Source organism: Monodon monoceros, unplaced genomic scaffold, assembly GCF_005190385.1.
Source record: "Monodon monoceros isolate NGI ecotype Baffin Bay Population unplaced genomic scaffold, NGI_Narwhal_1 Super_Scaffold_13, whole genome shotgun sequence".
Classification (NCBI taxonomy): Eukaryota; Metazoa; Chordata; class Mammalia; order Artiodactyla; family Monodontidae; genus Monodon; species Monodon monoceros.
In genome coordinates this window covers 76,457,885-76,473,585 of record NW_021703769.1, presented here as the reverse complement: position 1 = coordinate 76,473,585, position 15,701 = coordinate 76,457,885, and the positions used below count along the sequence as shown (strand labels likewise).

General features: G+C 46.3%; 1 protein-coding gene across 6 annotated transcripts in view; it reads left to right on the top strand.

Annotated features, from left to right (window-relative positions):
• The window catches only part of GTF2I (general transcription factor IIi), a 95,535-nt gene extending 87,326 nt beyond the window's left edge, over positions 1–8,209 (top strand). For all 6 annotated transcript variants that reach the window (XM_029222110.1, XM_029222107.1, XM_029222109.1 and 3 more), the window contains 9 exons: positions 739–797; positions 1,177–1,257; positions 1,678–1,761; positions 1,927–2,110; positions 3,182–3,210; positions 4,908–4,949; positions 5,749–5,790; positions 6,254–6,329; positions 7,058–8,209. In XM_029222110.1, coding sequence (XP_029077943.1) covers positions 739–797; positions 1,177–1,257; positions 1,678–1,761; positions 1,927–2,110; positions 3,182–3,210; positions 4,908–4,949; positions 5,749–5,790; positions 6,254–6,312 — 580 coding nt within the window. In that variant the 3' untranslated portion in view covers positions 6,313–6,329; positions 7,058–8,209. The remainder of the gene's footprint in view (positions 1–738; positions 798–1,176; positions 1,258–1,677; positions 1,762–1,926; positions 2,111–3,181; positions 3,211–4,907; positions 4,950–5,748; positions 5,791–6,253; positions 6,330–7,057) is intronic.
• The last annotated feature ends 7,492 nt before the right edge of the window (positions 8,210–15,701 follow it).

The window sequence follows — 15,701 nt, the reverse complement described above, 5'->3', positions numbered from 1 at the left end:
GACCGGGGCACGAACCCGTGTCCCCTGCATTGGCAGGTGGACTCTCAACCACTGCGCCACCAGGGAAGCCCAGTGGTTCAGTTTTATAAAGCCCGTTTATTTCTCCAGCTTACAGAATATTTTAAATTTCTCTCCTGTTTGCTTGGACATCTGTGAATTATGCCAACACAATTGAAGTAAATGGAAATAATTAGAGTTAACAAAATACATTTGAAATGAATTGAAAGGAATTTTAGGTTTTATTTATTAAAGGTGACTTCTGAGTTCCCTAAGGATGCTGTCAAATAATCATAGCTGACATTGCCAACCATAATGGCCTCCCTCTGTACCTTCAGCCAGGTCTGTAGAGGCTAAGGCCCCTGCTTCTGCTTCCTAAGAGAGATAGTCTCTTGTGTTCAGGTTTTTACCGCCTGTCTTCTGTTTCCATGCTACCTGCATTCGGGTCTCTTCCTGTTTCCTTTTCCAGTCTAGCATACACTCTTTCCAGGATATATTGAAACCGCAGGAAGAAGCTGTTTATACTAGATGGGGCTGGGGTGGATGTTAAAATCACAATTATAATTAGTCTTTATATGTGTGTTCCTTTAGAGATCCATGTTACTTCTTTCTGTTCTTCCATTACTAAGAATGTGTATTTATAGAAAGTTGCTGGCTTTTTAAATCTCTTACTTGTTTCATTTTTAATGTTTTACTATTGGAATGTTAGCCCAAAAGTTTTTTCTCTTTCCTTGTTCTTAGGCCTGAAATGTTTGAGACGGCAATTAAGGAGAGCACCTCCTCCTCTAAGAGCCCTCCAAGTAAGCATTTGCTGCAGAAAACATGGTGTTAGACACTTACTTTGCACTAATTTAGACAATTGTTGAAAGAGTGGCTACTGAGACAAAACCAGGAAAGCTCATTCAAGGTTGGGGTTTGGACTAGTTTACGATTTTTAAGTTCTTTAATACCTGAGGATCTCCACATATCTGATGCTCTACGAAGGAAGCACCACAAGGAAGAGAAAAAAAGTGAAAAACGTCTTTCAGGAAGCCTAATATCACAGAACAACAAAACATGACATGAAAAGGAACAAAGTTGGGTTAAAATACTATCTTTTGTAGCCTGAATTGTAAGCCCTTTATTAGGGAAGATTTAATTACATCTGTATATGTTCTAATCGCAAGTCTCTGTTTTAAGGAAAAATAAATTCATCGCCCAATGTTAATACTACTGCATCAGGTGTTGAAGATCTTAACATCATTCAGGTGACAATTCCAGGTATGATCTCTGTGCCTTAATCATAGTTTGTGGGGCTTCATGGATGTTGAATGCACTGCACATTGTGTGCTGTCCCCACCAGCCCCTGCAGAAGTTATTAACCAAATACATCACCTTGTCAGTTTATCGCTAAACAGCTCTTGGCAGTTATTAGACTCGGCATGAGCTAAAACCTGTAGGCCACCCAGATGCCTAGGGTGTTGTTGAAAAAATTTGTATAAGTCGGCAAGCAAAGCTCTTCATAACTGCAGCATTGTCAGTTTGGTGTTATTATTAAATTGTTTGGTGAAATCATTTCAATCTTGATTCGTTTTTTAAAACATTCCAAAAACAGAAAGTGAAGTTACATAAAGCACCTAAAAATTTATCTGGTATTAAAATCGCATTATTAAGTTTACAACTTTCTCTTAACCTTTTTAGATGACGATAATGAAAGACTGTCAAAAGTTGAAAAAGCTAGACAGCTAAGAGAACAAGTTAATGACCTCTTCAGTCGAAAATTTGGTAAGTTTTGCATTTGCATAGTATAGCTTGCAGTAAGCAAGGAAATTTTGTCTCAATAAGATCTTAAAAGTAAATTATGCTCAGGTAGTTTTAATCTGTGCTTTTACAATACTCAACTAAGGCGCTAGGTTCATCTGTGCTTTTATGCCGTTTGTCTTGCTATAGGTGAAGCCATTGGTATGGGTTTCCCTGTGAAAGTTCCCTACAGGAAAATCACAATTAACCCTGGCTGTGTGGTGGTTGATGGCATGCCTCCTGGAGTGTCATTCAAAGCCCCCAGCTATCTGGAAATCAGCTCCATGAGAAGGATCTTAGATTCTGCTGAGTTCATTAAATTCACAGTCATTAGGTATGTGAGAGTTCCTTGCTTGGTCATAAGAATGAACCTGCAGATCATTGAGGCTGAGCCGTCTTCCAAAATGTAGTCATATGTAGTAAGTTTACCGTGTGATGAAATGAACTGTAGTGAAATTCTTTAGTTACTGTACTATTAGATTCTTTCTTCCTTGTGCTGACTCAGTTCTCTGGTTTTTAAGGCAGGGGATTGTTAGCACACCATGGCCTGTGGACCAGCTCCAGCCTGCCATCTGCTTTTATTTTAGTTTTATGTCTTATTATAACCCAGTCACATCCGTTTGTTTACATATCGTCTGTGGCTGCTTTCATATTGCGGTGGTAAAATTAAGTAGTTGGGACAGAGACAGTGTGGTCTGCAAAGCTGGAAATATTTACTGTCTGGCCCTTTACAGAAAAATGTTGCCAGCCTCTGCCTCAGCATCTCTTCGCAGGCTTTGGATCAGACAGGGATTCGATACTAAGTCGCTTCTGTTTCCTTGTCTGTCCAGTGAGGTTGTAGTTGTTTCCTTTGAGAGTGTTAGCTCCTTATCCACAGAGTAGGAATGACGGTTACACCTGCCCTCTAACAGCATTGTGAGAATCACAGTCTTTGATGTGTGCTTGTCACAGTAAGTCTTACGGTATCCTTTTGTCATCCACCTAAGCAGAAGTCCCAAGTGCCCTTCACTCTTTTCTTCCACCTCCCCAAACTTAGCTGTTACTAAATAACACCCATTCATTGTCAAGTTCCCACTGTCTGCATAGGACCAACACTCAGACAGAGCTAATGTATTACCTTCCCAAGGCTTTTTCCTCATTTCACTAAAATTACTCTATTCCCTTTGCATTGTTCCTATTTTTTTCCCACCATCTTGGTGTAGCATTTTCTAATAATGTGCCATATTAGTTATTCGTATATCTGTCTGTCTGTAGATTAGAAACTATAAGATTAAACAGTAGTGGACAGCTTTTCTCATTCTAGCACGTAAGCGACATGGGCTAAATGTTAGTTGAATAAACTGAATATACATGTGAACTCTTGTAGAGTAGAAAAAAAACTTGTGCAATTTGTTTCTCTCTTTAGACCATTTCCAGGACTTGTGATTAATAACCGTGAGTATTTCTTGAAGTCTTCTTGGTTTTGCTCTTTTCTGGGATGTGAGAAGGGGGTGGGTGTGTGCACTTGCACGTACACTTACCTGAGAGTGTAACGTTTTATTACTTCACCTACAGCAGTAAGCATTGAAAGTCATCGTTTTAGCCCTCAGTGTGCGAGGCACCAGGCACTTTCTAGATGTAAAACTGGGCGAGCTGCTTCACCTTTTTTAAATCTCAGTTTACTTATTAGGAAAATGGTAATGATATCAGTACCCATTCTGGGAGTTTTAGAGCATTTTAAATGACACATTGTGTGTCAGGCCTCTAAAACAGGGACCAGCAAGCTGCAGCCGCGTAAATAAAGTTTTATTACAGCACTGCCAGGGCCATTTGCTTATGGCAAACTGGACTGACCTGCAAAGCCTGAAATACTTACTGCCTCTTTGTAATAAAGTTTGTTGACCCCTGACCCTAGTATGTGCTCAGTAAGCAAAATCTATATTTGTTACTGTTTTTACTACTACTGTTATTACTTTTACTATTAGCTTGTAATTACTGGGCTGGAAAAAGTAAGTCTTTTAATGTGATTTAGCTACTTCTGTTGATATTTAGGCCTAGTGTCTGGCAGCCACTGGGCCCTCACATACTGTTGCATGAACAAGTGTAAGTGTTCTTCCAGTTCCCTGATGTTCGTATCAGTTTAAACAGTGGGGTTTTTTTTAGCAAAACTTAACTATGCTAGTATGTTTTATGTTCTTCTGTTAACTTTGTTAAAAAATTTCAAAAGTGAGAATTATCCTTAACTAATACCATTAGCGTTTCAGTCTTTTTTTCCAACTGGTATTATTCCATCTCTTTAAAATCCATCTGTATTGAGTATTCAATTGTATACTTTATTTGTTGGGAAAGTATTCAGGAGTTTTCAGTGGTCACTGAGCAGCTGAGCCTCGTGAGTCGCTGGTTTGCCCCCTGAGCTGAGAAATTGGGCCGCTGTTGTGCCTGCCCCCACCCCCCTGTTCTGCTTCACACTATTGATGCTGTTCTGTGGCCACCGCTCCTTCAGTGTCACGGATTTGGTTATATCTCTTCTGCCTCCAAGCTTCGAGTTTCACTTTATCACAAAATATATTTATTTGCTTTTTCCCCCAAGCCATGAGTTCTTTTTTTATAGAATCTGTTTTTATATATTATACTGTCTGTCTTGGCCAAGTATGTTAGTATCTAGGGATGTCAGTAATGAATGAAAGAGAAGTAAACCTTGCTTCATAGATTTTCAGTCATCTTTGGCATTCAGCTTTAACTACACCCGGGAACTTTGTCATTTAAAGAAACCCCATGATAAGGTGTGGGGTTTCTTTGGGGGGAAAAAATTTTATTGATCCCAATTCATCTACCTTCTGTGTAATTTTTAATTTCAAAAGACACTGTATTTTATGCCTCCCTGCTCCTTTACCTTATGTTTAAAATGTTCAGTTTTGTTCTTTTCCTTGTGCCCTAGTCTGTTATAGAATTTTATGGTAATTACTCTGAATTAGTTACTTCGATGGGACGTACTAGAATTTTTAATATTTGTTCCCTTCTTGTCATAAGGAAGATAGTGCCTGTTACAGCAAAGTTGGAGCATCAGATTAGAGAATGTATGTAAAAAATGCTTTTCAAATATAACAACATATCATTAAATTATTACTTAAATGAATCTGCTTTCTTTTCAGAGTTGGTTGATCAGAGTGAGTCAGAAAGCCCAGTGATCCAAGGTAAATTAAGCGTGGTAAAATATAGAAGTATTCCTACTTAGTCAATAAAACAGGTCACATAAATTGTGTGGCCTCACATGCTTACATTTACCTAACTTCAAGGGAAGTTAATTCCACAGCACACATGTACACACATACGCACACGCTCGTGCACATGCAGACTTGTTTGCTTGGACTCCTTTGTCTGAAAGCCTGTATAAGCTCAAGCCATAGGTCCTCACTGAGAACTGGACCACATGCCATTTGTTCCCACCGTCCCAGGTCAGGAACCCTGAGACCAGTGGCCAAGAATGCAGTTGTGGGGTGATGGGGGGAGAAGGTTGTTTTTTAACTTGGCTTCTTATGCCATTTGTTTCCAGTGGTTGCTATAAACCAAAATTATGTTGGGCGGAAATGCATGCATTGTAGTTTAAAAAACTCCTTAGAAACAAAGTGTTTAGGCCTGCTGTGTGATTCATTGAAAGTAACAAAAGGCTTTATTAGAAGGGAGCCCACAGAAGAAAGGGGGAAAAGACATAGAGAAAGAAACTCCTACTTTCATGTTAGAGCTATGTTAATTAAGACCGTTATTTAAGATTTCGGTTGTGTGGGCAAATTTAACAGGTTTCAGAAAAGCAGGTTTTTGAGAGTCTGGTTGCGTTAACAGTGTATTTAATCCCAAGAATCTGTGGCTGCTGTCTCACCTAGACCTGGGCTTTGTGTACAACGGCTAGAGAGCTTTCTCCCTCTAGGCTCTTTAAATAACTGAAAGCAACTTTGGAAAAATGTTAAAGTAAAATCTTTATGTATTTCTCTTCAGAATCAGCTGAGCCGAGCCAGTTGGAGGTTCCTGCAACAGAAGGTAAAAAGAGTAGTCTGGTTGTCAAAAATAAAGTGCCAAAGACAAAGGATTAATTGTGTTTTTAAAGCTGTTTAACTGGACCTGTGTGGTTGTTTTGTTTCTGGGTGAACTGGATTTGTAGTTTATGCCCAGAAACATTGTGTTTAGAGATGACTCATGGGTTCTTTTCCTCCATTTTCCCCAATGACTCTTAATGAATTCTGAAATAGTTGAATGACTGCTATATAACCTAGATATAGCTATTGTGGGTCCTTTACATGCATAATTAATAAGATGTTTGTTACTTTGAAAATCTAAGTAACAAAAGTTAGAACTTACTGCTAGAGAACAGTCTTATCATTTTTAGTATCTTATAATTCCTTTTAAGTCATTGTAATGAATAGTTTGGTATGAGTAGATTTATAATTGGACAGATTTGCATTAATAGTGCAGTTAATCGGTTCCCTTTTGTTTCACTTGATAGAATTAAAGGAGACTGATGGAAGCTCTCAAATCAAGCAAGAACCAGACCCTACGTGGTAGACCTCTTCCCTCCTAGGGTAAATCACCTTCTGTGTCCAGGATGCCATGTGGTGTCTATCTGAACCCACCTGCATATTCATAAGCTGAAGTGTTTTCCCTGCTTCAGCCATAAATGGCGGCCCCGCCTTCAGGGCACGTGAGGACAAAGTACAAGCATACTGGGTGGTTTGAGCTAGAAGATTCAAGCAGAGAGATTTTCCTTGGATCAATATATGTCAGGCAGAGAAGGTAAAGCGCTTTGCCTCAAATGGAAAATGTTTTGTTTCTAATCTATAGGTTAAATCTTGTCCTTGCCGTTGGAGTTCACTGTGAGTCAGTGTGAACAGACTGACTTTTTCCCCTAATCATAATAACAGTATTTGCAGAGACGGGCTGAGCTACACAATCCATCGTGCATCTTGCATAATTAAGTTATTAAGCCTGATCCAGTTATTCCGAACATCTTAAACTTGGCCAGGTTACTACCCAGGAGGGGCAGCTCTAGACCAGGAGTCAGTGAAACTTGGCTTTCATGTCATATTGAACCACATAAGCCCCAGCTGTTGAATGTTTTCATCATAGTTAGAGGATACAGTTAGCTCTCATCTGTACCTGACACTCCAGAGACTTTTTTGGTCATGGAATTGGCCATGTACTGTCAGTCCATGGATTTAAGTGGTAATTAAGTTGAGATATTAGTGAGTCACAAATTCCTATAATCAGATTAACCTGTTTTCTTGCTTGTTTGTTTTCTCTCCTATTTTAGCTTAAAGTATCAGTGGGTGAGAAGAACTTTTCGGACCTGTTACTGCCCCAAGCTGTGTAATATACTTGTATAACAGAAATACCTTCTATACAAACCTTTTTTTCTACTTTTAGATAGAAATGTCTACTTTTTCAGCAGTTCTGTGAATTGAATTAAAGCGCAGAGTGACTGTAGATTTGGAATGGCTGGTTTACTTTGGAATGTATTATAAGGATTTTACAGCAGTGCTGGAAAAACGACAGGGAAAATGACAGGGATGAATCTCATCAGATTTTTTACGTATTCAGCAGAGCCTTCAGCTGTGGTGTTTGTTTCCCAATCAAGTGAAGATCTCTCCTACTGGAACATCTCAGCTTCTGCAGTGAAGAAAATAACCTGTGATAGTTCAGCTCTTTAGTTTTTCTATTTGAAAAGTCACTTAATTGATCCTTTTGTTCACGCTTCTCCTTAATGACTGAGTGAACAGTTAGTATCTGTATATTTGACTAAACCTTTTCCTAAGCTCTCTATCATGGTTCATACGTTTTTTTATCGTAATCAAAAACCAACCATCTGGATCACCTAACAGCCAGTAAGAGGTCGGTATCTCAGCGTGTGGCTTATAGATGGAGTACAGAGAACCTCTTCCATCCACATTTACTTTTCATCCAAATAAAATGCATGGTGTAGCAGAAGTTCCAGATCAGGTATAAGTGTTTGGGCAAAAGCCGAATGACACTAAAGCCTCACGGTCGTGTGACCCATCGTGGTGTGGGATTCTTTGGAACACTATTCCAGCTCGGATCAGACTCAAGGGCGTTTCATTGCCTTCGTTACTTTACAATTCTACTTGTAACACTGAGGCTCCAGTGTGGGGAGTGAGGGGTCAGCAAGCTGACTAGGCACCCTCGGATGTTCTGCGCCATTTGTAGGAGAATCTTACATGTGTTGAGATTTCACAAACAGTAAGAGTTGTAAAATACCAGCTATATGAAAAGCTAGAGTATGTGATGGCATAGAGTTTTCATTAGCTTTATCGCAATATTCACGATGGAGAATTATATTACATGGTAGCAGAAATAGGCATTTTTATGTGTTGCTTATATTTTACCTCAAATTAAATTGTAGATATAGGGTAATAAATAAAATCCATCCATGCCTTTCACACACTAATTCATTTCTTTCTAAGGTGTTTTCATGACTGTGTGGGGAAACCTGGGGTGGCTCGGCGGAATGCAAGGCGAGCTTAGGTGGGCACGGTCCAGAGGCTCAGTCCCTTGTCAGGACACCACTGCTCACGGTGTGTCTGAGACCGCTGTGCCTCTGGGCTGAGCTGGGGCTGGAGCCCCCCAGCTTTTTATCTGTGACATGCCAACCGTATGCAGCAAACGCATGATGTTGGAGGTCAGGGTCCCTCCCCGGGTAGAGCCCGTATGTCAGCCCCTCCCCCATGAAAACCACACACTGGCTCCAGGTCTTCTGTGTCCCTCTCCACCATCACCCTCTGCCTCTCTTTTACCCTTACAAGTGTGACCTCAGGGAAAGCCAAACTGGTTTGTTCCTAACTTACCAACCGACATTAGGAGGAGACAGCTGCTGCAGTAGAATCTCAGGGTTCCTTTCCCGTGTTCTTAAGGTGTTCACAACCTTGCTGCCTCCACCCACGCTTCCCATCCCAGCCACTGGGGAACCGTAGTCATCCAAAGGCTGCTTTTAAAAGGAGTTAAGCTTGTACATGTAACTCTTTAACAGAAAGTTTGCGGGAGCACAGACTTACAAGGAGATCTGTTTCCCAGTGCAAGTGTATACATCCAGTATGAAAATTCTGTATATATGCATACACACGCCTTTTGTTTTTATATATACTATTAGAAAGCTGCTTTTATATATATATATATATATAAAGTTTCTTAACGTCTGGCAAGTGCATCCGTTTCTGTACTGCGGACAACAGCACAGAACCAGTGCTGCGTCCTCCTCGTGGTGATACGCAAAAGGTTTAAGAATGCTGTCCTGTCCCGTTCTGCCTCTCCTCTAAACAGGCTTATTGGTTCCTTTAAGAAATGTTGAACCTCAGGCAAGGGGTGCTGTTCCTGCATCTGTCTTTGAGTGGAAGAGCCTGGAGGTGGAATAAGTCATTTTTATTTATTAACTCACTGTCGTTTTAACACACCTCATTAACTCTGCTTCCCACAGTCGGGCGTCTAAGCAAAGCCTTCCGTAGGACAGCATTGTTTCCTGGCGAGGTGACTGGCTTAGCAGTTTGCCTCCTTACCTGCGATGGTCAGATTAGCCCTGGCTTCAGCACCGTGGGCTTGTTTAAAGATGGCTGGAGTGTTGCCCTGGCTTGCTCATTCGGAGCCCAGGAACCGCCTACGAGACAGGCCTTCCACCGCCTGTGTTAGTGAACAGGTGGTGCATCCAGAAATGAGACAGTGGATAGATAACGTGATTCTTCGGGGGGTGAGGGGTGTTAAAACTTGGCCACCAAGGTCTTCATTAGATCAGTAAGGACCGGACTGAAAAAACAAAACGGCAGTCCACAAGGTCTCATCAGTAATTCGAATGTGTTTCTGGAACACGTCCTGATTCCACGATAGTTGATGGTTAAACCTTATTTTACCAGGAAATGCAGCAGAATGACTGGGAACATAGGCCTTGTGACCAAATCCAAGCTCTGCTTCTGGACAGCTGTTAAGATTAAGTAAGATTGCCGACAGAAAAACGGTAGAACCAAGGAAATGTGTCCATCGCAGGATTGTATGAGTTAAACCCCGTTTGGTGGAGTTGGGCCAAGTGCTAACGACCCCGTGCCCAGCTCTGGGCCTTGGGTGGCGGGGAGAGCTGAGCTCTGTTCATGGGGCAGCCTCTGCCCTCGGGCAGTTGGCAGAGCTGCTGTGGGCATGGCTGTCGGCAGTGCTGAGAGAAATCTCTGCGTTTGCCCAGCCTGCCACCGCTCAGAGTGTGCAAGTGCACATGAGCTAACCCTGTTGAGCAGTCAGCACATCCCAAGAGACCTTTTTATCTTTTCATTGATCTGAATCACCTGTGATGCAGGAAGTGAGGCTCGGCTTATTCACTGTGCATTCACGCCCTATGCGCAGGTCACCTTGGCATTTGAGAGATGAGGAAATAAAGACAAGAAATGAAGTCATTGGCACAGTCCTACCTCCGAGACTGAGGGACGAGACTGGGCCCGGGTCTGTAGCGCCCAGTGTCGCCAGGACAGAGCTGCCTACTATGGCAGGCAGCCAGTGCCCCTTTGAAGCAGGCTGGCTATGTGAGCATCCTCTAGCTTCATTTCTGCCTTTTCTCTTTCCTCCCCACCAGGAACCGGAAAGGTCCGTTGGAGAGGGAGATTGAGAGACCAGACCTCTCCAGTTTCCACACCCCAAGCCCCAGTCTAAATAAACTCAAGATCCTGGTTGGCTTAACCATTAGTGGACAGGTAACTGTCACAATCTGGTCTCGCCTTGCTAAGTGGAAGCCCCACTTTCTGGACTATGTATTTTGAAAGATGTGGTGGTCTCCCAGGGATGCCTCGGTTTCCCTATGATAGGGAAGAAGAGGGAGACAGCATTCGGGGAATTGAGGCAGTCTCTGAGGTCCCTGTTCTACGCAGCTCTGAGTCCAGTAGGATGAGCGCAAGTGGGGCTGTGTAGCCTTCTGGTTAGACCCCCGTAGAGTTGCTCTCCAACCTCTGCAGTTTGGGTTCTGTTTTACTCCACTACCTACTAAAGGGATGGTTAGCTCTCTGTACTTCCCCTCACGGCTGCCAGCTTTCTTGGCTCAAAAGGCAGATAGGAAAGCGGCTTGTAGCAGGTTGTTGAAATCACAGGTTCCTCAGGGTATGGTGGCCCGTTGACGAGTCACAACGGGTGGACCTAGCTGCTGCTCCAGAGGGGATTTGTAACCCCGGGTGCTGGGTGAAAAACGGCAAAGCTCCTTGGCTTCCCAGCTCCCCTGCTCTGGTCAGCAATGGTCTTGTGTGTCACCTCCCTCCTGTCCTGTCCCAACCCCCAACCCCCACCCCACCCCGTACCTTGTGGTTTTATTTTGAGGAAGTATCAGGAAAGGTAGCACTGAAAACAAGCTATGATACAATGCCCATTTGTAACAGTGTTTCCTGTCGGGTTTCCTTCTCAGAAGCAAGAGCAGGTGGTTGATGGGCCTTTTGTAGCATCAACTTCATGCATGATCTCAGGATGCCTGTTTAAAACCCACAGTGCCTCAAGCTGTAGAAAGCAATAATGACCCTCACCAAAGACCATGTGCTTGGCGGTGCCTGGGGGAACCTAGTGAGAGCTGTTCCCACTCGTTTCAGTAAACGAGGAGCCCCGACTTATTCACTGAACGGTCCCCAACCAGAGGCAGCAGAAGCGAAAGCCCACCTCCAAGGCTCCTAAGAAGATTTAGATAAATCCTGAAAGGATCTATAGATCTGCATGCTCTGTAATTTAGACAAACTGTCTTCTCCCTGACAACGACCCATCTATCAATATATCCTCTAGGAAAAATAATCCCTAATGAAAGATAGCAAGTGCAGGTTTCCAGAAAGGCAAGGTCAGAGCAGGCACCCTGTGGCATGTGGTCGAAAAGCCGGAGCAAGTGTTGGCTCTTCGGCCTTCAGAGGAGGAGCTTTCTGTCTCGGGAGCGGCATCATTACCCCTGGTGCTTGAGGCAAGATGGGACCCTGCCAGGAAGCTTTGTAAGCAAGCCATCTGTCTACAGGTGACAAGCCTGTCACCCCAGGCCTGTGCGTCTTTACTCTTCTGCACCCCTGGTCAGTAGCAGAGGTACCGAGCCCTGGGCAGGTCCCAGACGGACTTCATCACGCCGCCAGCTTGCTCCTCTGCGCTGTGGCTGGGCTGGGGAGATGTGGAAATGGCAGCCCAGCCCTGGTGACTGGATTTAGGCGGGAGTTCTCATTACTGGAATTAGCTTCGAGCTCTAGACAAATCACCACAAAACCCCCTGAGGCGGCAGCACGCCGCTGGATTTAGCCTTGATGGGCGGTAGGTGAGCTTCAAATAGCTCTCGCCACGTGACACATCAGGCCCCAGGGAGGAAGTGGGCCGGGAGAGGGGGCACAGGCAGTCCCTGGGGGCCAGCGTTGGGCTCCTGGCTTTGCAGTGGGACCAGCTTGCAGAGTTCCTGTCCATCTGGTATTTGTTAAGGGCCCTCTTGGTGTCAGGACCCCTGCCAGACACCGGAGTGCAGAGGGGACAGGCCCAGCCCTGCCCCCCAGAACAAACTGCTGTCCCTGCCCTTAGCTGCTGTCCTCCCCAGCCTGGTCTGGGAAGTCCCCATCCCACGCCCACGGCCCCAGGCACTGCTGAGCTCTCCCAGGGCCAGGCCACTGGCTGCGCTGCGCACTGACGGCTCCCGTGACAGTTGTGGCAGAGAGCACAATCCTGCCCTGGGGTCTGAGGCTTGCACGGTTTGCCCAAGCAGCCTGGAGTGCCAGCTCTCATCCGTGAGACACTTCCCTCCTTCAAGGCCCGGTTTAAACGGCAAGAAACTGCCTCGGACCTCCCTAAATCCTCCCAACAGTCCACGGAGTAGGTACGGTTGCTAAGGCCATTTAACAGATGAAAAAACAGGCCCGGAGTTTGCCCAAGGGCACACGACCCTGTATGGGAGGAGGTCAGTGTGGGCTGGGTTCCGGCCCATGTGCTCATAACCAGCGGTTGGCGTGTACGTGGCCTCCTACAGACCAAAGGCTCAGTCTGATTCCTGTGCATGTCCAGCTCTGGAGCCCTCACTCCTGTGTCCCTAGGCCAAGGACTGGACAGCAGTGTCATCAGGCCCAGGGGAGAAGGAATTCCCACGTGTGGCTCGGGTGTGTCCTAAGCCCCGGTCCTGAGTGCAGGCTCCCGGTTCTTCTGATGAGGCCTCGAGGTCCATCCCCGACCCAGCCCGAGCCCACTCCTGGTCTGATTTGCTGAGAAAGAAAGGCTCAGGGTCCCTTGGGAGGCAGGTTGTGCGTGGCCGGCATTTCCACGCAGACCCCCGCTTGCCCTCAGAGCCCCCGCACAGCCGGCCTCGCTGCCGAGGGCGCCCTCAGCCTACAGGCCAGCAGCGGCCCAGGGTCCCTCCTCTTCTAGGCGCCAGGTGAGAACTGCCTAGCTGGGGACCAGCGGGAGGGGCTTAATTTAGACTTGGGAAGAAGTGTCCCGTAGCCAGGGCTGCTTTGTACCCATCTAGGGAAGCCTGAAAGGAGATCCCAGAGGGCACTGCCTGGGCCTCAGGCCCTCAGGCCAAACCTTTCTCCATGTAGCCTGTCTCCAAGGCCCAGCCTAGGGGATCTCCTGGTTGAGGAACTGCCCAGCCCCGTCCATCTGGGGAAGGCGGCATCTGGAGAGGCCAAGGTCTTTGGGCCAGACTGGGAAGCCCTGCTTCCTGTCCAGTCTGGCCTGTTGTGAGAATCTCCCTCTTTGGGGCGTTTGCACAGTCTGGCTCCTTCGTGAACCCCAGTCATCATTCACTCAGGGGAGCCAGTGGTTAAAAGCGTGGGTCCAGGGCTTCCCTGGTGGCGCAGTGGTTAAGAATCCGCCTGCCAATGCAGGGGACACGGGTTCAAGCCCTGGTCCGGGAAGATCCCACATGCTGCGGAGCATCTAAGCCCATGCGCCACAACTACTGAGCCCACACGCCACAAATACTGAGGCCCGCGCGCCTAGAGCCCGTGCTCCACCACAAGAGAAGCCACCGCAATGAGAAGCCTGTGCACTGCAATGAAGAGTATCCCCCGCTCGCCTCAACTAGAGAAGTCCTGCGCGTAGCAACAAAGACCCACCGCAGCCAAAAAAAAAAAAAGAGCGTGGGTCCAGGGTCCAGACTGTCTAGGTCAAGACCCAGCTTTTTGCTTACCAGTGCTGGCAACCTGTTTACCTCTCTGTGCCTCGGTTTTCCCATCTATAAAGTAGGGGGAATAACAGTACCTACCTGATAGTCTCATTGTGAGGATAAGATGTTATCCTAAATATAAAGCACTCCTGCCCCAGGCTAAGTCCTTTGTTAGCCCTCAATGGGAAGTGGGGGTGTGTGTGTGATTCTGGGGGCTCTGGTATTCATCTAATACCTGGGTGATGGATAACAAGATATCTATAATGTTAGCTAAAATTTTATGTTTAGTTAAACTTCATTTTTCTGCAGTTTTCTATAATTTCACAGTTTGAAAGTTCTAAAATTTTTAAGTTGGTATCTCCCCCGCTAAAACAAACTTATTTATTAATTACCTCCAGTTTTGTTCATTTTTTAAAATTAAGCATTTGGTCACTCACTTGTTTCATCCATGCATTCAAGTAAATCTATCTCATCCCAACAAAAGGCTATGAGCCTGCTTACGGAGGTCCTTACAAGGTAAACGTGAGTTCTTAGCACTTCATGGTTTGTACACCTGCGCTCTGCCTGGGTGCGGTAAGGAGCAAGGCGACGTTTGGGGAGACCATAGGAGGGAAGTGGAGAGGTAGCAGCTGACGGCTTGGGCCGCGGAGTTGCGCCTGGTGTCTGCAGGACAGAGCAGCCTGGCTGGGCAATTATGCAAGAGTGGAAAGACCGCTGAGGAGAAGGGAAGGAAGTGCCAGGGCCACGACCAGACCCGGCGCCGGGGGTGGGGTGGGGTGGGGTGGGGTGGGGTGGGGGGTGGGTACCACTGCAGCCAGCCCCACCAGCCACTTCCTCTACCCTTCCCAGGTGAGCCAGTGCTGCAAGTCTGACCTCTGTGTGGGGACCACAAGGCAGCACCACATGGGACAGGGAAGACCAGAGACAAGCTGAGCATCCCTCAGGGAGGGGGCATTTAGTGAGTAATGAAAGGACAGCCACTCAGCCGTGAGCCAAGGGCCTTGTGCTGCAGGGGCCACTGATGTGGAATTAAGTGAGGACTGCCATCCATCACGTGATCCCACTCAATGTTCTTTGCTTTCAACTTTCTTTTGAGGTACAACACACCCACAAAAAAGGGCCGTGCATGAAACTGACGTGCTGGGGGCTGGGTTAATTTTCAGAAAGTGAGCGCACTTGTGGAAATGGCATCCTTATCAACAGAGCAAGTCACCTGCCGCCTCTTACTCGCCTCCACTCACTGTTGCCCCCACCCACCCCCACCCCCACCCCCCCGCGCTGGAGGTCACCCTGGCTTCCAACCCCACTGACTGGCATGGGCAGTTTTTGAGCTTGGTGTCAATGGCATGCTGCAGAAGGTGTGCTTTGTGTCTGCCTTCTCTATCCCCGCATTGTGTCTGGAAGGTTCACCCGTGTTGTGTCCGGTAGTTCCTGCCCATTGCCGAGTAGTGCATCATCCTGTGCAGGAAGATCCTAGATGTGTAAATGGAAATGATCAGAGGAAGGACTTGCCAGGCTGGTCACACCCAGGGCTGGTGACCTCAGGGTGATCGGGGAGCAGCAGTGACCAGAGGGGACCTGCCAAGCAGACCTTTCAGAGCAGAGGAGATGGACGCCGGGCTTCCTAGATAAAATCCCCTGCCAGAGAGCAACCCTCACCCCTGGCGGTCCAGGGGGACCTGTGGCTCTCAGAGTGTTCCCAGTGCTGATGGGCTTTGCCATCATCTCTCCATCTTGGGATCTGGGGATCTGGGCCACAAACTGGCCCTGCCCACCTGAGCCTGCAGCTGAACTGCCTGGGTCTAAGGCCACTTGC